General features: G+C 38.9%; 1 protein-coding gene across 10 annotated transcripts in view; it reads right to left on the bottom strand.

Annotated features, from left to right (window-relative positions):
- Nucleotides 1-22,358, bottom strand: part of UTRN (utrophin) — a 497,949-nt gene that overhangs the window by 426,216 nt on the left and 49,375 nt on the right. For 4 of the 10 annotated variants that reach the window (XM_072826600.1, XM_072826574.1, XM_072826602.1 and 1 more), the window contains exon 1: nt 15,152-15,329. The exons of the other annotated variants lie outside the window; for them this stretch is intronic. In XM_072826600.1, coding sequence (XP_072682701.1) covers nt 15,152-15,245 — 94 coding nt within the window. In that variant the 5' untranslated portion in view covers nt 15,246-15,329. Of the gene's footprint in view, nt 1-15,151; nt 15,330-22,358 lie in introns of those variants that run through there. 10 annotated transcript variants of the gene reach the window in all.

Genomic DNA, 22,358 nt, shown 5'->3' with positions numbered 1-22,358 from the left:
TGTATTACATATGGTATTCTTAAAATAGAACAAGCTAGAGAAAAGAAAATGTTAAGAAAATCATAAAGAAGATACATTTATAATATTGTATGTACTGGAAAAAAATATGCATATAAGGGGATTCATACAGTTCAAACCTGTGTTGTTCAAGATCAACTGCAACTTATTTTGGAGGTGATCCCAAAAATCACTGGGTGGAGAACGAAGAAATGAGACAGTAAAAGAAACTTAGCTAATAAAAGGGTCATTTTCAAGCAAATGACCACCGAATCATAATCCAACTGGGAACTCTGAGAACCTCAGGGTAAAATGCTCCTCTCCAAAGGAGCTCACCTGAGATGCAAGAGAGCAAGGGATTCATTTATACTATAGCAGTCACTGGCTGTTGGCTGCTGGCAGCTCGGAAGGCACTTCCTGCCAACCCTGGGTGTGAGCTTTTCCAGCCAGAGAATGCCCTCAGGCAAAGGAATGAAAGTGACTGCAGCTGGAAAGGCAATGAAGGGCTAAATGTTGGGGAGGAGGAGGGGAGGTTGTTATGGATGGGGCACTAAACAGCTCTCCTACAGCAAGGATTAGGATTATTTCCAAAATTAGGTGACACATCACAGAATACAAAGTTGACTTCTCCACAAAATTATCCTTCAAAAAAGAGGATGCCACCTTATATTTAAACCCTGAAAGTTCTATGATTATGGGATACTGTCAATTACCGTGCTTTAATCTGAAATTGCCAAAGACTGTTTGGATAAAATACAGTAATCTGAAAGGATCTCAACAATGTTCAACTTGGATGCTACTAAAGATCAGGCAAAGAAATGTAATACAGACTTGGTTATTGAGGGTATGACTTTTCAACCTCAAGTGGTAGATGGTAAAGCAACTCAAAAAAGGGCAGGAGGGTGGTGTGGGGAGGCTGGGGGGAGGGATAAATCTACAAAACCACTACCAGAACCTGCAGATAAGGCAATACTAGTAAAGAAACAAAGGAAATGCTCTTCTTGACTAGTAATTATAGAAACTGAACGTAAAATAATATGTGGAATTCACAACTGAGTGCATACTGACTGGATCTCAAAGTTCCTGACATATTCATATTCAACTGACAGCATTAAACTTAACACAGTCCTTCTAGAAAGCATTTGGTAATATATGTCAGAAACCCTTGTCCCAGAAATTCTACTTCTAGGAACTTATCAGAAATAAATAACTGAAACAAAGAATGATATCAACAACAATTATAGTAATAGCAAATATTTACACAGTGCTCACTAGAGCCGTGCCAGGCTGTTCTAAGTGTTTTAAATCAGGTGTTCTCAAATGGGAATGGTTTTGCCTCCTAGGAGACACCTGACAATGTTTGGAGACATTTTTGTTTGTCAAAACTAGAGGATAGAGGCCAGGGATGCTATAGAACATCTATACTGCCCAAGACAGTTCCCCATAGCAAGGATTTATCTGCTCAAAATGGTAAGAGGACTGTGCCTGAGATACCCTCTTTTGTATCCATTTCTTTAATCTTCATGACAACCTTATGATACTTTTATTACCTCCATTTTACAGATCAATAAAGATAACTTTCACTCACCATTATCCATAATGTTGAAAAACTAGGAATACCAAAAAACAAGGAGAAAGTTAAATTATAGAACAACTTAAAGAAACTGAAAAATATCTATGAAATAATATAAAACTAAAATATCAGAATAAAAAATTAGGAGTATTATATAATTACAATAATTTTAACTATGAATATAGAGACTAAATGGGAAGATACTAAAGTTACTGTGTTAACGTGGTAGAAATAGGAATCAATTTTTGTCGTTTTTTTCTAACATTCTTTGACATTACTCTGATTTTTTTTAAGACTTTATTTATTTATTCATGAGAGACACAGAGACAGAGGCAGAGAGAGAAGCAGGGACTCCAGGATCATGCCCTGGGACAAAGGATCTCAACCACTGAGCCACCCAGGTGTCCCTACTCTGATTTTTTCAATGAAAAACACTCAAGACTAGAGATAAGAAATTTGAAATTCTCCTTAAAGATTTATTTTTGAGGACGCCTGGGTAGCTCAGCAGATGAGCATCTGTCTTCAGCTCAGGGCATTATCCTGGAGTCCCGGGATCATGGGATCAAGTCCCCTATCAGGCTCCCTGCAAGGAGCCTGCTTCGCCCTCTGCCTAGGTCTCTGCCTCTCCATCTGTGTCTCTCATGAATAAATAAATAAAATCTAAAGGAATACCTCATTTTATTTTAAGATTTTACTTTTAAGTAATCTCTACACCCAGCGTGGAGCTCAAACTTATAAGCCTGAGATCAAGAGCTGCATGCTCTACCGATTAGCCAGCCAGGCTAATTATTTTAATAACACAAGAATTAACAAGCTAAGAAGACAGTTACTATCAAGAAATTAGAAAGAAGGATTTCCGCGGAATAGCAACAAATGTTAGTGCTTTAAATTCTGAAGTTATAATACAACAGTTCAGTGTAAGAATGATAACCTAGATTTTATATCTACCACTCTCTCTTTCAGTTATTTCATGGCTTATGATCACCTAAAGAGAATGAACAGAAAAAACCAAACTTTAATTCAGCTAAGTCTGATTCATTTTAGCAACTCTATTACATAAGGTAATTTCAAATATTTTTAATGTATCAATAGTTATAGCAAAATTAGTAGTAGTGACATTACTGTTGTTGCCATTATTAGCACAATATATTGAATGCCTCCTACATAGGATTACTATGTAATGTAATTCCACAACATCCATTTGAGGTGAATGCTTTCATGATCTCCATTTTTCAGCAGAGGTCAAAAACATTTAAAATTAAGCAACTTGCCCAGGGCTCACAGGGTTAGTAAGTGGAAGTCCCAGGATTGAAATTCAAAGCAGCCTGACTTCAAAGCCCCTAGTGTGCTTGGGGACAATGTGGGGGTGATAGAATGATAGGCTTTACCCGGGGACCTGGGTGACTCAGTAGTTGAATGTCTGCCTTTGGTTCAGGGCATGACCTCGGGGTCCTGGGATCAAGTCCTGCATCGGGCTCCCCGCAGGGAGCCTGCTTCTCCCTCTGCCCATGTCATGTCTCTGCCTCTCCGTGTCTCTCATGAATAAATAAATAAAATCTTTAAAAAAAAAGATAGGTTCTAACCTTCCTCCAGTCCATCAGCAATGAGCTGATTATAGTTGATGCCTGGCTGTAAAACCTACCCTCTGAAGTACAGCTACTAATTGTGTGAATAGATCTAACAATGATTTAACCAATAGTATCTCCTATCTTAAATAATCTTAAGTTACTAAAACTATCTTTTATCTCATATTTAGATATTTTTAAATTATGTTTTATAATAATCAATGGATACTGACAAATAAATGTTTACCAAAACTGCTGAGTGGATTCAAAGGAGAAAAATATAAGGTTATCAAGAGTTTCCACCAGAAGCCGCATGATCAATGATTCTAACATAGGAGGATCTCAGTTGATCCACAGATCCCACTGGATATTCAGTTCTTGCGGATTTGAGAATTTAAAAAATTAAGTCTATATCCCATCAATAGGAAAATGGATAATTTAGATAAGCAACAACAGGACTGTCTGTAAAACAATGTAAGCAACTGTTTCCAAGAATACTGAAGAGGAACAGATAGGAAGGTTGACTATAAAATATTATTTGTAGATTTTTTTTAACTTTTATTTATTTATTTATTTATTTTTTTAATTTTTATTTATTTATGATAGTCATAGAGAGAGAGAGAGAGAGAGGCAGAGACATAGGCAGAGGGAGAAGCAGGCTCCATGCACCGGGAGCCCGATGTGGGATTCGATCCCGGGTCTCCAGGATCGCGCCCTGGGCCAAAGGCAGGTGCCAAACCGCTGCGCCACCCAGGGATCCCTATTTGTAGAAATTAAACTGTTGAGCTTAAAAATAAATAAATAAATAAATAAATAAATAAATAAATAAATAAATAAATAAATAAATAAATAAACAAACGAACTGTTGAGCTTAAATGTCTTGTCTAGTCTCACCTACCCAGAGCATATATTATGACATGAAGTCACTGAAAATAAAATGCTGTGATCTGCTGAGATCCCTGAAGCACAGATTAACTTAACAAATAAGAGGGATCAGGATACTAATAACCTATCATCATGAGGAAATGAGGGGAATTTGGCATAAGCCAAAGTAACAGGCTCCTACCCTGGCTGAGCCATCGTCAAGGCAAGCAGGATACAAGGCGGTGGGAGGAAACCCAGAGGAACAACTGGTCTCCAATTCTACACCTATGCACTGTCCTGTCAGGCTCCGGTTTCAGGGCACTACCAGGAAAGAAGATGGTAGAGGAGGGCAGCGAAAAGTATCCTCCATGGAAGAGGCATTTCTTCCTACCATATGTACGTGCTCTGACAAACTGAGTAAATTTAATCACCAAGCAGAACCTTATTCTTAATACATGTGGTGACTGCACGAGGGAAAAGAATCCAGAGGTGTCTTTTTCTTAGCAGTATGTTTTTAAACATACCAGAAATAAATAACTGAAATGAAGGCAGATGCCAACAATTATAATGACAGCAAATATTTCTACAGCACTTAGGGAGGCCGTTCTAAGTGCTTTCTATCAGAGGCTTTCAATTGGCAGCTATCTTGCAAGACATTTGACAATGTTAAGAGACAATTTTAGGGTATTTCAGACATTAGTAGAACTGACGATCATATTCATCAGCCATCACCCCTTCTGATTATTTGGACAACTATCTGATTGGTTCAGGCCATTCTCTTATGGGCTGTTAAATATTTTGAATAGTAACTCTATCTGAATATACTGTAAATAGATAAAATATCCTAACAAAACCTGAGGTGTCAATAAATATTTTTATTAATATGGAGTACCTGAGATATATTAACCAAATGTTGGTCTTTGATAATAACTCTCTCCTCTTTTAGATCTCAAAAGACCTGCACCTGAAAAATCTGTTTCATAATCCGAGGAAATTTGCCTTCTTATTTTGTGAATATACTTGCAACTGGGATTACAGGTAGGAATTCAAAGGCAGGGTGCCTTGGTGGCTCAGTCAGTTAAGTGTCTGCCTTCAGCTCAGGTCATGATCCAGGGGTTCTGGGATCAAACCCTGCAGTGGGCTCCCTCCCTGCTCATTGGGGAGTCAGCTTCCCTCTCTCCCTCTGCTTCTTTCCACCCCACTCATGAGTGTGCTCTCTCTCTCTCTCTCAAATAAATAAAATCTTTAAAAAAAAAAAAGAATTCAAGTGCAAAACCTCAACCTCAAGAAACACTTAGTACATGTTATAAACATTATTTCATCTCTTAATCCACAAACTTAATAATAACTCTTATGGAGGTCTTTGATTAATGAGATTACTAATAAGTTAATAACAATAAGGGATCAATATTGGTCCATTAATTGTGACACAGTGAATGTAACATAGTAACATGTTGATCAGGGAAGAAAGAAGAAACTGGGTGAGGAATATACGGGAACTCAGTATTTTTGCCTTTACATTTCTATAAATGTACAACTAGCCTAAAATAAAAGTTTATTTCAAACAAGGTAAAAATAAAAGTAATCACATACAGGATACAAATCCTTGCTCAGGATTTTCTTGAGCAAGAAAATAGGAGAAGCTAATTCTGGTACATCCATATTACATCTTCAGTTTCACATTCTGTTGATTTATAAAGCAATAAGGAAAAGTGGTCGAGAATCACTTGCATGGTGTTGACTGTGCTGGATTCCACATGAACACTTGCTTTCCATACATTTTTTAATGAAATTCTTGCTCATTCATTAAACAATAGCAACAAAAATATGCCAAGCGCTGAGTTGGGTCTGAGGAGTCAAAGACAAAGAAGCATAGGGCCTGTCTTTCTTTCTTTCTTTTTTTTTTTTTTTTAAGGGCCTGTCTTTCAAGGTCATAGTCTACAGTTGAGATTCTGAAGCATGCTCAGTGACTACTTGAAGAGAAAAAATGCAGGTTTCCAGGCCACACTCTACAGAGACAGACCACGCTTTAAAAAACAATGATCGATAAGATCTGTCATAAATGCTGTGATAGATGAACACATCTAGGAATCACCGAATTTGCCAAGGAGGGAAGCTGTGGGAGCAGAAGAGAGTGACACCCAACCCATACCTGAAGGTCAGCAAAGAATTCCTGGAAAAGAAGTGAATTGTTGATCCCTTAACAGCAGAATAAACCTTGAGAATACACCCTGCCTACAGAAAGGATGGCAGAGTACCAAGAACATTTACACTGCTTCTGAGAGTCACTGAGCTCAGGCTACAAAGTACCAACCACAGCAGGGGGAAACCAGCAATGCAGGGGAGCCTAACCCTCTGCTAGGGCTGGAGAAAGGGGCTTTGTCTTAATTCAGTGGGGTCTGACAAAATATGCAAATGGGATTCTAGGGCCTGAACAGTTGCTGCAGCCCAGAAAAGCAGACTGCCTCCCCTCAACTGCATAGCCATTTCAAGGGAAAAGCTTTTTCACACGTTAATGGTTTTTCACTTTCAGCCTATTAGGGCTTGCAAAATCTAGTGCCATATTGACCCAGGTTGCTTGGCTTTGAGGCTTTTTCGCACTGCTCTTTTCTCTCTCTCTCTCTCTCTCTTTCTCTCTCTCTCTTCTGTATAATTAGCACATCTCATTATCGTCACTGTGTTGATACTTAGCAGCACTCCGGCCTGCTACCCTTCTGATTTACTGCCCAAGATCTAGAAACTAAATACCTAAGTGTGAATTAAGAAAACAGTCACTAAAAGAGGGCCTAATGTGTTTCACAGATGTTCCTGCACTGCACACTCCAAGGAACAAATGTCCACTGTCACCTCTGTGCAATCTGTGGGGTACATACAGTGGTCCTGGGCTACCAGTGAGGAGAATCATTAGGTTTAAAACCAGACTTTTAAAATGCCCCAGCAACGACAGGACCCAGAAAACAGCAAATCTCTATAATTGTTCTCTCAATTTTTGATTTGGGGCTCCTTTTTTTTTCCTTCTCACTTCTAATTCTTAGACATGTGGCTCACTTGAGGTTTGCAGAAAAGTAAGCACTACTTGATTTAAAAATATAAACAGATGAGAAATTTTAGAAAATTACAGAGAAATCAATGCTGACTTTCTTCTTACTACAAATCCACTATAAGAATTGTCCATCATAAAAAAAAAAATTGTTCATTGTAAACACCAGGCACGATTTCCAAGTTATAGGAAGTAAATGCCAATTCTTTATTTCAGTAACCAAGAGGTAGATATACCTTCAACACCATTTATTTTTATTTAGATTTTATTATTCTGAGAAATTTTGCAGTATAAGGCCCAGCAACAAAGTCAGTGAATACACAGAATAGAATCTCAAAGACTTTTTATTTTTTCAATAGTACACAGCTTATTTAGCCACAAAGCAACTTCTCATCACAAAACAAAGATTCTTCTTGCAACAGTAGAAGAAATAGGTAGGAAGGAGGTGGATAGGTAAGAAGGATCCAGTAGGACTTGAGAACTGTTTTCTCAACCTACTTGCAAAATATCCATAACCTCCCAGCTTAAAATCCATCATTGTGAAATCCACCATTTTTTAAATCCACATGAGCAAAGATAGAATAGAATAATTGTTTTAAAGAATTTGCATGGGCAGAGATAAAATATAATAACTATTTTCATTTCATGATGTCTTTCTTATTTCCAAAAGTCCTATAAGTCACTGCACCACACACACACACACACACACACACACACACACACACGCTATGCTTTTCCTTTTCAGGCTGTAACACTAGTTATTCAGAGTTAGCCATTAAATATTTATTAAAAACTAACTAAACCCTTCTCAGAGGAATGCCAGATACCAGATTGCATGGGTGGGTTGGAGTTATCTAGAGAGAAAGTGAACTTGCTGGGGAAACAGATTTCTTCTGTCAAACACAATCCAGGAGCTACTCACACCAGAAAGGGAGTTATTGTGTAAGAGTTAAAGCTAAAGGTACAAAATTCTGGAGTAGAACAAGAAAACAGGCCAGGTCAAAGCCAGGAGACTTACCCTGGCAGCAGGTTCCTAGCTCCTGGCTGGGCCAGGAGAAAAGGGTCAGTGTTGGTGTGACAGGAGGAACTGTCTCTCAGAGGGCCAAGAAGATTGCTATCTGATGAGGCATTTCCATTGATGATATGCAAGTGACCTGGAAGAATTTGTGCGAGATGCCTATCTTACAATCTCTGTGCATTCCAGCCTCTCACAGTATCTGGATCAGCAGCATTAAACTGAAATCTATCAAGTTTCCAGACCATTATGACAGCTCCCCTCTATTTGAAGAAGCAGTCCTCTCTGCAGACTAAATAAAGCTTTTTATATAAGGTACCAAAAGGCAAATAGGTCGTACAGCACAGAATCATATGGGAGGCTGTATGCCCTTTTCCTGTGCTTGCCTTGTTTGCCTGAAAACAATAAAAACCTTTCTGAACAAATGAAAGTGAACTTTGAAACCAAGAAAACATTTCGGGCACCCTGCCACAAAGATATTCTCCAAGCAACTGCAGGCCCTCTGCTGTCATGTATAGCTCTGTATCTCTTGCCATGTACTGGATCTGCAGTTAAATGAGTCCAGCACAGAACTACAGCCTTGACACTCTGATGTGGAAGATCACTAACAGATCTATATGAGGATGAGGACAAACGGGTCAGTTTTCAGTATGATGATGCATATGGGTCCTCATCTAAACTGTCTTATCTTTATTTAACATCTAGGATGCATCTGTTTTTCCTGGATTAACTTGAAAAGCCCTACTAGGGATCCCTGGGTGGCGCAGTGGTTTAGCACCTGCCTTTGGCCCAGGGTGCGATCCTGGAGACCCGGGATCGAGTCCCACGTCGGGCTCCCGGTGCATGGAGCCTACTTCTCCCTCTGCCTATGTCTCTGCCTCTCTCTCTCTCTCTCTCACACACACACTCTCTCTGTGTGTGTGACTATCATAAATAAATTTTAAAAATTTAAAAAAAAAGAAAAGAAAAGCTCTACTAACAAAACAGCCACCATTTACTATAATCCTCCCTGCCATTTGCCAAGTAATATGCAAGGGATTTTACACGGATACACCTTTAAAGACTCACAACACCACCATTATCACCATTTAGCAAGTGAAGAAGGAGACCCAGGATGCAGGATGGCTGAGATTCAACTTTAAATCCAACTACATGGCCTCTTCCCACGAACTGTATCATGCTCCACAAATTACATGGAAAATGGGCATCCTTTGGATACTCTGGGATTTGCCATCCCTATGAAAGTAACTTATCTGTATAGGGAAATGTAATAAAATAGGGAGGGCACCTAAAGAATCACCAGTCTCAGCACGGTCTCAGATGATGATGACAGCTGCCACATCAGTCAGAAGAGAGAGAGAAAATACAGAATCTAAATCTGAAACCTCTAGCCCAGAGATCCAGAAATCACCTCTGTCTTTTAAGTTGGAAGTCAACTGCCTTCAAACTCAAAATAAATTCAAGTTAGTTATTCAAAATCTACCATTTTGTAGGAATTTCCTTCAGAATCAGTTTAAAAGTCAGAAATCGGGATCCCTGGGTGGCTCAACGGTTTGGCGCCTGCCTTTGGCCCAGGGCGCGATCCTGGAGACGGGATCGAATCCCACGTCAGGCTCCCGGTGCATGGAGCCTGCTTCTCCCTCTGCCTGTGTCTCTGCCTCTCTCTCTCTCTCTCTCTCTCTCTCTCTCTCTCTCTGTGTGTGTGACTATCATAAATAAAAAATAAAAAAAATAATAAAAATAAAAGTCAGAAATCCAGGGCAGCCCTGGTAGCTAAGTTTAGTGCCGCCTTTGGCCCAGGGCCTGATGCTAGAATCCCGGGATGGAGTCCCACGTCGGGCTCCCTGCATGGAGCCTGCTTCTCCCTCTGCCTGTATCTCTGCCTCTCTCTCTCTCTCTCATGAATAAATCAATAAAATCTTAAAAAAAAAAAAAGTCAGAAATCCAAACAACAGAAAAAAGGGTGGGGGTTGGGAGGTATTTAATGTATGAAAATGAAATCCACTGAAGAATTTGTCCAAAGAGCCATTAAACACATGCAGTTCAATTTCAAAAGAAAGAAGAAAGGAAAGAAAGAGAAAGGGAAAGAAAAAAGAAAGAAAAAAGAAAGAAAAGAAAGAAAAGAAAGAAAAGAGAAAGAAAGAAAGAAAGAAAGAAAGAAAGAAAGAAAGAAAGAAAGAAAGAAAGAAAGAAAGAAAGAAAGAAAGAAAGAAAGAAAAAGAAATGCAAGTCTGGGTCACTTGGGTGGCTCAGGTGGTTAAGCATCTGTCTCTTGATTTCGGCTCAGGTCATGATCTCAGGGTTCCGAGATCAAGCCCCAGGTCAGGCTTCCTGCTCAGTGTGGAGATTGCTTAAGATTCCCTCCTCTCTCCCTCTGCCCCTCTGTCACTCATGTGTGCACTCTCTCTCTCAAAAAAAAAAAAAAAAAAAAAAAAAAAAAAAAAAGAAAAGAAAAGAAACCAAATTCAAAACATTTATATACTACTCTTCATCTTTCTATACCTCATGGACAGCAAATTAACAGTAAACACTTACCTGATCCCACAATAACCCAAATGAACTAAGATATATGTACACGTTTCACTATTTCTAATAATTTTTTTAATGGAATGGCTATTAAAGCAGGATGGTTCTGACTTTGGTTCAAAAAGAGAAACCATTCTGTTTGTGGGAACTTAGATATAAAGCTGCACATTTGTATATTCATAGGAAAAGGTGTGGTGGACAAACAAAACTATTAACAATGGCTGTGAGGGGAAGAGAGAATGACAATTTTCTACTCTGTATAATGTTTATTCTGCAATGATTTTTTTTAAAAAAAGAGGTTGATTACTTAAGAGTTTTTTTTAAAGGTACTTAAAAACACATTATTAAAAATGTTTAGGGACGCCTGGGTGGCTCAGCGTTTGAGCACCTCCCTTCAGCCCAGGGTGTGATCCTAGAGTCCCAGGATCAAGTCCCACATTGGGCTCCCTGCATGAAGCCTGCTTCTCCCTCTGCCTATGTCTCTGCCTCTCTCTCTGTGTCTCTCATGAATAAATAAATAAAATATTTTTAAAAAATAAAAATTATGTTTAGGATCAAAAATTTCTTACAATAAAATACCTCTCTAACTTGACAGTCACCCTCACAGGGAGACACACTTACTTTTGCCCAGCTCACGATCCAAGTTTCAATCCTCTGGTTTAGACAGAAAGTTTGACCTGTGTTCCTTTAGTCCTAGACTAAAATTTCACTTTGACACAATGGTAAAACTAGGCTATGACTCATCTTCCTCTGCAGAACAATGAAAGTTCTAGTTCAGTGGGAAAAAAACTACTTGAGTTGCCAGTTCACTGAACTGTTCAAATCAAGGTCAAAATATTGGGGCAGGATCAAGGGAGTCACTGCACCCAGATCCTATCTAGTGTTCCTACCTGTCCTTGTTCCTACCAGTCTTTTCGCTGGCCCTCCAAACAAATCTGGAATTTGCAAATGGTTGTAATAGGAAGCACGTGGTGCCCTCTAAGGAAGAGTCAAAGAACCCAGCTGTAACATGAAACGGATCTGGGACCCAAGTCATGAGCACACCTTTCAAATATCGCCAAGGAAAAACACAACTAAAATGATGGCAGGGTGCACAGCTTCAGCTTATATGTATTTTAAGTACCATAATCAACATAGTATTTGTATTCCTATTCCTAGACTCTAGTACCAGGCAAAGCCCATTATCAACTGACTAGATTTTTATAATTTTTATAGATCTTACTCTTTTTATTTACCCTTGAATGTTACTATATCTTACAAGGTGCTTTAAAATGCCCCCTGGGGAATCTGACTGGTTGGGAGACCTACCTCAGAGTTTCAGTGGCTTACAGCTGATCATAGGGGGAACTGAGATCAAATCCAGGTCATCCCTTGAATGGCTGTCCAGTACCATGTTAATCATACACCTCATTTTCCCCCGAAATTCTTTTGTTTCAAAGAAGTCACTCTGTCTACCCTTCTCCCAATTTAATAATTTTCTCTCTAACCTCTGCAGATTATATGCCACCTGGTCTTCCTACCCACCAATGCATTTCCTTTTTAAGCATTAAGATCAGCTAAAAATTCACAAGCCCTGAGAAATTTTCCCAGACAAACCTCACTACACTCTGATGCAGTCAACTGGCAGGTCAGGAAGCCCCTAATATTGGCAAAGATAAACACACTCCTTCCTTTCAAACTAACCCTTACACGGGTCCTTGCAGAGAACCTCCTGGTAGTGCCCCCAGCTGGCCCCACCTCCCCATTCACACATACATAGACACCCCAGCCCCTGATGAAATTCTTATTCCAACATATTCAACCTGCCTTGCTTCACGAAGACACTACCAACCAGGAGGCTTGTCTCTTCTGAGATGGCCGTTCAGTATGCCCCAAGGTTAGCCTGTTCCCCTGTGATCTCTTCCCATATGACAGCTGATATTCAGAGGAGCCACTGTCTAATACAACATACTCTGCTACACCAGCACCAACCAGAAACAAAGATATCCCCTTCCTGTTGCTCAGAGGAATTTATTCATTCATTCATTCATTCCTCAAGGCGACACTGAGCCTTTTCTGCATGCCAGGCACACAGTTATTAGGAGCTGGATACAATGGTAATGAAGTTTCCTTCCTGTCCTCTTCATGGAGCTTTCGGTCTCGTAGGGAAGAAGTAACATTCCCTTGTGCCTCTCCACCTTGAATCTACAGTAGAAGCACTCAGAGAGTTTTTGAAAGGCTAGAAAGTCAAGGCCTCAGTCTGCTTAAATCAGAATCTCTGGCTGTACGGTTCCAACACTGGTGATTCTAAAGTGGAGTCAAGGTTGAGGATATCTTAACCAACCCATCAAAAAAGGAAACGGCTGACACAGAATCCTGTCAGCCAACAAGCAAGCAGGAAGGATGGCAAGAAAAGCTGGGCCTCCCAGCAGTAGCTTCCTGGGCAGGGCAATTTCTAGACATAAATCATCATTAGTAGATGCCTGCAAGTCCTAGAATGGTACCAAGTAATTTTTTATTTCACATTTTCAAGACTTTTTTATTAACTTTGGTCTCCCCCAATGAGATTATTTTTAACATTTGATCATTTGTACACAGACATCAAGATTAAGACAAGGAAAGGAATTATTTTATGAAAGTTTAGGGTTAATATTGTAAAATAAAAAGGGTCTCTATTAAAGAAAGATAGATGATAGATAGATATAGAAATTCAGATTTCAACTTACTCAGTTTTTCCCTATTGTATCTCAGTGGATGACTGGGAGGCAAATACACTGGAGTTCCCCAATCCAGATGACACCACAGAGCAAAGAATTGACAATTTCAAAAACAACACTGAATAGCTAATTTTGAGCAAATATATATCTAAAATTCACTCCACTTTATACCTCGTTTTTTATTATTCCCTTCCCTTTAGATTCTACAACGGTCTTCTGCATTATCAAAAGTTAAATGCAAAGCACTTAAGGTTTCATTCTTTCTACCTAAAGTAAGGTCCGTAAATAAAAGATTCATCCCCCCACCCCACAAAAAAGGATTCATCTCAAAGTTTAATCTGTTATGGAGACTGCTCTGAAAGCCAAAAAAGTCCATGTACTGCAAACATCCATTAAAAATGTATTTTGGAGGTGGCGTCTGGGTTGCTCAGCCAGTTAACTGTCTGCCTTTGGCTCAGATCATTATCCTGGAGTCCTGGTATCAAGTCCCACATCAAGCTCTCTTTTCAGTGAGGAGCCTGCTTCTCCCTCTTCCTGCACCCACTTCTGCTCATGCTCTCTTTATCTCTTTCTCTCAAATAAATAAATAAAAACCTTTAAAAAATAAAAATTAAAGTGTATTTCCTGTATCTTTATTTCTAATAAGATCACTAGAGATCTACCCAGCAAATACACAGAAATATTCAGTTCACAAAAATCCAGTGAGAAGAGAGCCTCAGTCTTTGTGGAATTTGAAATCATATACACATTGGTTTGCTACTTTTATTAAAAGAACATGCTCTGATTTTTTTTTATTCATGAGAGACACAGAAAAAGGAGCAGAGACACAGGCAGAGGGAGAAGCAAGCTCAGTACGGGGAGCTCGATGCAGGACTCAATCCCAGGACCCCAGGATCACACCCTGAGCCAAAGGCAGCAGCTCAACCACCCAGGTGTCCCCTGCTCCAATTATTTTAGTTTAAATGTGCTCCATAGAAAACATGCCTACCAGCATTTACCACCTCATTCACATGGAGTTAGGAAGGGAAACGAGGTAAAGAGTAATTACAAAGGAAAGAAATACATATTGTAAAACTTCTAACCAGCCTGAAAGTTTTCCCACAATGACAACATCCAAGCATGATATGTGAGGTCAAGCAACACCCATCACTTGGGCTTTTGTTTTGTTTTGCTTACTCAGAAAGCTTATCTGACCAGTACACAAATATATACATTAATCAAGATACGGACATCTGACCTGATGAGAAAAACCAGGTGACCCTAGTTTTTCTAGGGAAACGTGCATGAGCACATCCAACGTGAAGTTCTGCATCTATGTTTCTCCTCAATAACACTGTACTGAAACGAAAACCCCTTCATTTATAGACCCCCCAAAGTACAAATGTCCTATTTGCCCCTTTATCAGCTCTATACAATGTATTTTAAAAAGTAAAATATCTTTTTAGTGAGTACAATAAATCAAGTACACCATGGGATGAGCTCCATCACTATTCAACAGCACAGAGAACTGTCTATGACAATAAATAGTCAAAACATAATAAGCTACTTTGAAAAATGCAGGCAGATAAACTGAAGCACATCTGTCACAAGAGATTTATGGATCTTTGAGTGTTTCTTCCAAAGAAGCCAATAACCGGCTGTCACATTCTGAAGAGAAGGATGAAGCAGTGTTGGGTCTCCACTATCTGGAGTCTAGAAAGATGTGGCATCAGGAAGCACAAACCAGTATGTTTCCATCACCAGCCAGGTCCTGCCCTCCGTGCTTCTGTTACTTAACAAATTGGGTTCACTAAGCAACTAAGAGAGCCCTGTCTTGGCTGTCACCCCCTTTCCAAAACCTCACAGGCTTGGAGTCATGCAAGTTGACAAACTTACCTGGTAAGTGCTTGCAGGCCTGGCGAGCTCCTGGCCCCAGCAAGTCAAGTCTGCACTTTTTCCAACGAAACGGGGTGGCTGCCGGGCTGCTCATCACCTACAATTGCTTCAGTGACGAGGAAAAAGATGCAGAGGAAGTGGACAACAAAAGCAGCCTGCGAACTGCACACTGGGATGTCCTGTGTTGGGGTGGCTTTTATTTTTCCCATGAGAGGATCTGACTAAAACTAACCCAGCCTCCAGACAGGAAGTTACATTTAGCAGTCAGTGAAAACTCTTCATGTCATTTTTATTATTGTTGTTGTTGTTGTTTTGAATGTGTGTGTATGTGTGTGTGTGTGTGTTTAGTCGTCACAAATAAGGGCCTTTGAATGTTTCTAATCTATTACAAAGAGATTATAACTCTGTTTCCTGTTTTGACAGTGTTGGCTGGTAAGGGACACCTCCACCCACCTTCCTACCCACTATGTATATAAATAGAGGCACTTGCCCTGGTTACAGATTGGGCTGAAGAGTTTCATTATATATTAACTATACTTCAAAGAGCAAATTGGACTTGTGATTTTACTTTCACATGCATATAGACCTTGGAGAAATGAAATTCCAAAGGATTTCTTCTCAGTTCCTTACACATTACTATGAGGGAAAAAATAAGCTTAACCACACAGAGTTATAAAATAAGAAGTAAAACTTTTGACTCAGATTTTCCAGCCTCTACTATTTTGTGTATGTGCTGTGCTCTCTTGCACAGTATCCACACACAACAGGCAAAGAAAATCCTTACGCAGAGAACCTCACCCTATTCTTTGTCTATTCTTTTTTCTCTCCTGCTCTGAAATAGAAACTTTTTCTCCTAAGCAAAGATTTTCATATTTCATAGAATAGGGACCCCTGTCAGGATATACACGGGCTTAAGGTAAAAGCCACTTCTTTCCCTGCTACTGGCTGAGGTATGATAAAGGGAACTTGCCTCCTCCTCCTCATCTCTGTGTGTTTCCTAGACTGGAAACTGTAGGACTCTGGCAAAATACGTTCTAATACAATTGCCAAATCTGTAAAATGGGAGTAGTGGCCCCACCTCTTTCCTTGGATTGTTGTGAGGAATGAGACAGCGAAAAGTGCAGTGCTGCAGATTATACCACATGGTCAAAGCCCAATTTTTTTTATAAATATTTTATTTATTTGAGAGAGAGAGAAAGAGAGAGAATGAGTGAGGGAGAGGCACAGAGAGAAGTAGACTGTCTGCTGAGCAGGGAGCTTGATGCCGGGCTTGGTCTCAGGACCCTGGAATTGTGACCTGAGCCTGTCTCTAACCGAGACACCCAGGTGCCCCAAAGCATAACTTTTAAGGCTTTTACTTTTTTATTTATTTTTTAATTTTAAGATTTTATTCATTTATTCATGAGAGACATAGAGAGAGAGGCAGAGACATAGGCAGAGGGAGAAGCAGACTCCCCGCTGAGCAGGGAGCCCAATGCAGGACTCTATCACAGGACCCAGGGATCATGACCTGAGCCGAAGGCAGACACTTAACCAACTGAGCCACCCAGGTGCCCCCAATTCTTTTCTCTGAGAGCTTTATTAAGATATAATTCACATAGTATGTAATTAACTCATTTGAAGTATAGAATTCAGAGATCATATTCACAGTTACATGCATCCATCACCACAATCAATTTCAGAACACTCTCATCACCCCAAAAGGTAGCCTCTGTTTTCTTCCCTACTGGATAGCCCTAGACAACTATGAAAATCTACTTGCAGGTCTCTATAGGTTTGCCTTTCCTGCACATTTCATTTAAATAAAATTATAGAATTTGTGGTCTTTTGTGACAGGCTTCTTGGACTTAGTATGTTTTCACAGTTCATCCATGTAGCAGTGTACATCAGCACTTCACTTCCTTTTATGGTTGAATAACAGTCCATTGTATAAATACCCCACATTTTATTTATTCATTCATCAGCTGATGGACATTTATGTTGTTTTTAACTATTGGCTGATGTGAATAATGCTGCTATGAGCATTCAGAAACAAGTTTTTATGTTGACATGTTTTCATTTCTCTATACGATTGCTGAGTCATAGAGTAACTCTATGGTTAACCTTTGGAAGAACCATCAGACAGTTTTCCAAAGTGACTGTACCATCTTACATTCCCACCAGCAGTGTATAAAGGTTCCAATTTCCCCACATATTCACCAATACTTATGATTATCTGTCTTTTTAATTACAAACAAACAGTCAGTATGGACTGACATCTCATTGTGATTTGATATACATTTCTCTGGTGGTTATCAAAGCCTAATTTTATCAGTAGCCCCAAAATGCCTCCATTCTTGTAGGCAGGGCTCAATACTCAAAATACAGAACAACTAGTAAGACATGGAGATCACTTAATCAAAATGAAAACTGGCTACAGTTCCAAAACAAGATCTTAAAGATGTCTGGCTTTAACAGTGGATATTTTCCAACAGCTATGAAAAAATTTCAACATTTTGAACTGGTGTTGCTGTACAGGTTTCATGCCAGCTAAATAACTACTGACCTTTGAATTAGATCTCCAGTTACAGACTGCTAAAGCAGTTGGCCCTTCTTTCTCTACCAAAAGGCTGCTGAAGAAAACTTTTAAGATGAAATTCTCAATGTAAATATGATATTTTAACCATTTACAATCATTCCTTTCCCTCTGTGTTTCTATATAGGTTTTCCTCTTAAATACAAATAGGTTCTGGGGTTCCTGGGTAGCTCAGTCAGTTAAGCACCTGACTCTTGGTTTTGGCTCAGGTCATAATCTCAGGATCATGGAAGCGAGCCCCACCCCACGTGGAGCTCCTCACTCAGCAGAAGTCTGCTTGAGATTTTCTCTCTCTTTTCTTCTGCTCTTCCCCCCTTTCCCCACTTACAAACTCTCTCTCTAAAATAAAATAAATAAATAAAATTGAAAAACAACTACATAGGCTCAACTAAAGCAGCTTTCGGACAGCCACAGATATTTATAGGAAGAAATTTTAGACCAGATGTGACTTAAAAATCAAATAAATTTTGTAGATAGTCAAGAGGAACAAGTCAGGATCTAGACACTAGCAATATTTTCCCCTTACCTCTTAAAAATGTGATATTCGTTAAAAAGATATATGGACCCCTAAGATTATCACAGCATTATTTACAATAGCCAAATGTGGAAGCAATCAAAGGACCCCTTTGATAAATGAATGGATAAAAAAGCTATTATGTGTGTGTATGTATGTATGTGTGTATATGTATATTAGTCATAATGGAAAGGAATATTAGTCATAAAAAAGAATGAAATCTTGCCATCCACAACAACACAGATGGAGCTAGAGGGTATTACACTAAGCAAAATAAATCAGACTGAGAAAAATACATTCCATATGATTCCATTTATATATGGAGCCTAAGAAACAAAACAAATAAACAAACAGAAACAGATTCATAAATACAGAATACAAACTTGTGATTGTCACAGGGGAGGCGGTGGGGTGATGGGCAAAACAGGTCAAGGGGACTAAGAAGTACAAACTTCCAGTTATAAAATAACAAATAAGTCACAGGAACGAAAAGTACAGCATAGGGAATATAGTCAATAGTTGTGTAATGACTTTGTATGGTGACTGATGGTAATTATACTTAAGTATAGTGAGCACTGTGTAACACACTCAACTGTGGGATCACTATGTTTTATATACCTGAAACTAATGTAACATTGTGTAACATGTTACACATGTTACTTCAAGTAAAAAAGAAATGTGATATGAGGAGGACAGTAATTATTCTCATTCAAAGGGATTATCAATCTAATTTAAAGAATTATCTAATTTTAAATTCAAAAACTATAATCTAATTCAGAGATTATCTTTTTTAAAAAATGAGGGGATTATCTAATCTAATTCAATCTAATTTAGAGAAATTATAATTTTCTTCGGACTTTATGGTGTTTGAACAAATTCATGTATGATGTCAACTATCTCTTTCCTAAAGCAACCTATTTTAGGATTTTCATTTTCTTGATCCCTAAGAAAAGAAAAATAGAATAAAACCTATATAAAACATGACAAAGAAAACACAAAAATGCCATACACTTTTAAAAATAATATTTTTTTCCTTATTTTCCAAGATAAGGCCTCAAGCCTTACAACATGTAATAATAATATGATTCATCCCTCTTCTAAGAAATTTTCCATGTCCCAAGGCTGCACTATGTAATCCATTGTTTTAGTTATTTCTTGGCATACAGCTGACTATGAAACTGGCCGCTGAACTTTCCTATGTCAAATAGAACTTTCCATTGTGGGAAATTTCTAAAACATTCATATTAAGCTAAGTGGAAATGTCATCATAGCTCAGGAGCAAATATGGTCTGTGTCAACCAGTACAAATTCTAACATGGATTCTATACAGGAAAAGCAAACCATTGATCAAACACAAGTACAAAGGCTTTGTCAGAGTTGCTATAAATACTTGGTGGTGAAGAAAATCAGGAGCAACCATCAGCTTATCAAAGTTTTCTGAAAGTTCTTCTAAAACGATCTAATAGAAGGGCACATTTTTAAATTGTTCTATAATATCAGAACCCACTCTATCCACAGACCCCTTCTTCTAGAATACATGTTGACCTCATTTCTAGTTGTTGGGAAACCAATAGACCATTTATGTTGCAAGTATCCATCTAGGGTACACGCTTTCTTCTTCAATCTGGTGTTGACAGCAATAATCAAATTTTGTACATACCACTAGCTCTATTATAGCTCAACAGCAACTGGCTGCCAGCCTAGGCCTACTGTCTCACCAAAAAGGAAAGAAAGGATTGGACTGGTGAGAGAATCACAGAAAAAATCAGCTGAAACTACAGGAGGTGTTGTAGAAGCAAGAAAGTGAAACAGAGCCCCTGGGAGACTAAGCTCTCTCCACTGGGGAGGCACACGCCCAGCAGCTTCAACACGGTCAGGCACAGGTGAGTTGACCTTGGCTGCTGAAGGCACGCATTTTCTTCATCCTTTCTGTTATCTACAAACCCTCTTGGCTTTGAACATCTCATTATAACTGTCAGACCTAACTAATGAACTTACATCTAACCCTGCAGAACAACAGACAAAAGCTAGCGACAAACCACACCTTCCAACATGAGGGAGGCCAAGTGCCAGTGAACACTGGACTTCAGGCGCTTCCTGCAAACTCTCTAGACATTAACTGGTTTCACTTTGTAATTCTTCTATGTGCACTTAGGCCAGAATCAAACATTTTTCTCAGATCACAAAATGCTAAATTAATCTTATGATAAAAACAAGGTCAGCTTTAAAAATAACTGGGGAAGGAGACCTGACTGAAATTTTACTGGACTTGCTGTTTTAGACTTTGAATCTCCAAGAAAACTGTGCTGCAGCTAATAGATATTCTCTACTTAAAGCAGCATGGATGATGCCATTTCCTGGTATGACAAGCAACCCTTTATCTCATATTTTAAAACTTGAAATAATTTTAGATTTACCAAAAAAGGTATGAAAACAGTATCCAGAGTTATCATATTCCCCTCACCTAGCTTCCCCAAACATTACCATATTACATAACCAGAGTACGACTGTCAAACTAGATAATTAGCACTGCTGCAATACTATGAACTACTCCACAGGTCATGTTAAAATTTCTCCACTTAAAAAAAAAAAAATTCTCCACTTGTCTTTTCCAGGGATTCGTGATTCAGTCCAAGATTCTGCACATAAGCAACACTTCAAAAATCCAGGATGTGTCCTTTCCAATAAATCAGGCACTATCTAATGAACGTTTCTGATCCCTCCAAAAGTTCTGTTGCTTTTCACACTAATGAGTAAGTGTCATCATTAACCATGGAGTCTTCCAGGCTAGGAATGTGCTTTTCCTTCACAATTCTCTTCATATTTAATCTGTCAGTCTTATCAACCTTATCGCGTAAACAGGCCAAATAGAGCTTCACAATCCCTTGTCCAAAACCCCTGAACCAGCTGTTCTGCCAAATTAGAACCTTCCCCACTTAAGTTAATAGAGCAAATTGGGTATATGTTACACTAAAACAAAACAAAACAAAAACAGCAAGATCCAGAGCAATTTCCCCCAATCAAATACATTAATAGTCCTGCAACAAATACGTGTGTGTCATGAATGGTAAGTGGGATAGATAAGAAGAACTTTTAAAAGCATCCTACCAGTAAAAGTCAGATTTCACCAACAAATGAATTCAAGTCAAGATCAGGTTTACTCTCAAATGAATTACAAAGAAAGTACCTTTTGGTTTTCAGAGTTCTTTCAAACTACTGTAACTGCAGATGAGGAATGCTGGAACTACCTATGAAATTCATGGCCTTGTTCATCTCACACCTGCCTCAACCACATCCTTTTTCATTCCATCTCCTGGCAAGGCCATCTGTAGAGTCCTTCCTCCTCTCTGCCTCCTGGCTCTCTCCACTCCAATTCACCTTTCCACAGGCTCCCCAGAGGGATCTTTCTTAAATACCTACGATTCCCTAAACTCATAATCCTCAAAGATTTCCCATGCCAGAAAAAGAAGGTTTGGAGTCCCATCATCTTCATGAAGTTTACACAGGTCTTCACCATCTGAGCCAAGTCCCCTGACAGTCCAGACCATCTACACAGCATTACAAAAAAGGTATAGTCTCTATCCCTCAAGATTCTTAGTAATGAATCCAATCCCGTTCATATTTTCATGAGAGTAATTATTATTTAGAATACAACTTCTCTAATATATCAAAGACTGAGGGATGCCTTCGTGGCTCAGCAGTTTAGTGCCTGCCTTTGACCCAGGGCATGATCCTGGAGTCCCAGGATCGAGTCCCACATCAGGCTTCCTGCATGGAGCCTGCTTCTCCCTCTGCTTGTGTCTCTGCCTCTCTCTCTGTGTCTCTCATGAATAAATAAATAAAAATCTTTAAAAAAGAAAAATCAAAGACTGTATCAGGATACGTTTACTCATTTTTTTCCTAGCTAGGAAATTCTACCTTAGTTCTTGATCACATTAAAGATCACTAACAAAATTCCACATGTTGACATGAAAAAGATTTTTCACATGATTTTAATAACCTATCTAAAAATACTCACGACGCTACTGTTGGTATGGTTAAAACAATTACAAAGAGTAAAAGCCAGGAAAACTTTTCTAAAAACAAGCAAAACCAAAAAAGTAACATCAAGGATGGTA

The sequence above is a fragment of the Canis lupus genome, chromosome 1 (genome assembly GCF_048164855.1).
Source record: "Canis lupus baileyi chromosome 1, mCanLup2.hap1, whole genome shotgun sequence".
Classification (NCBI taxonomy): domain Eukaryota; kingdom Metazoa; phylum Chordata; class Mammalia; order Carnivora; family Canidae; genus Canis; species Canis lupus.
The sequence above is the reverse complement of the archived record's forward strand: the minus strand, read 5'-3'. Positions and strand labels throughout refer to the sequence as shown.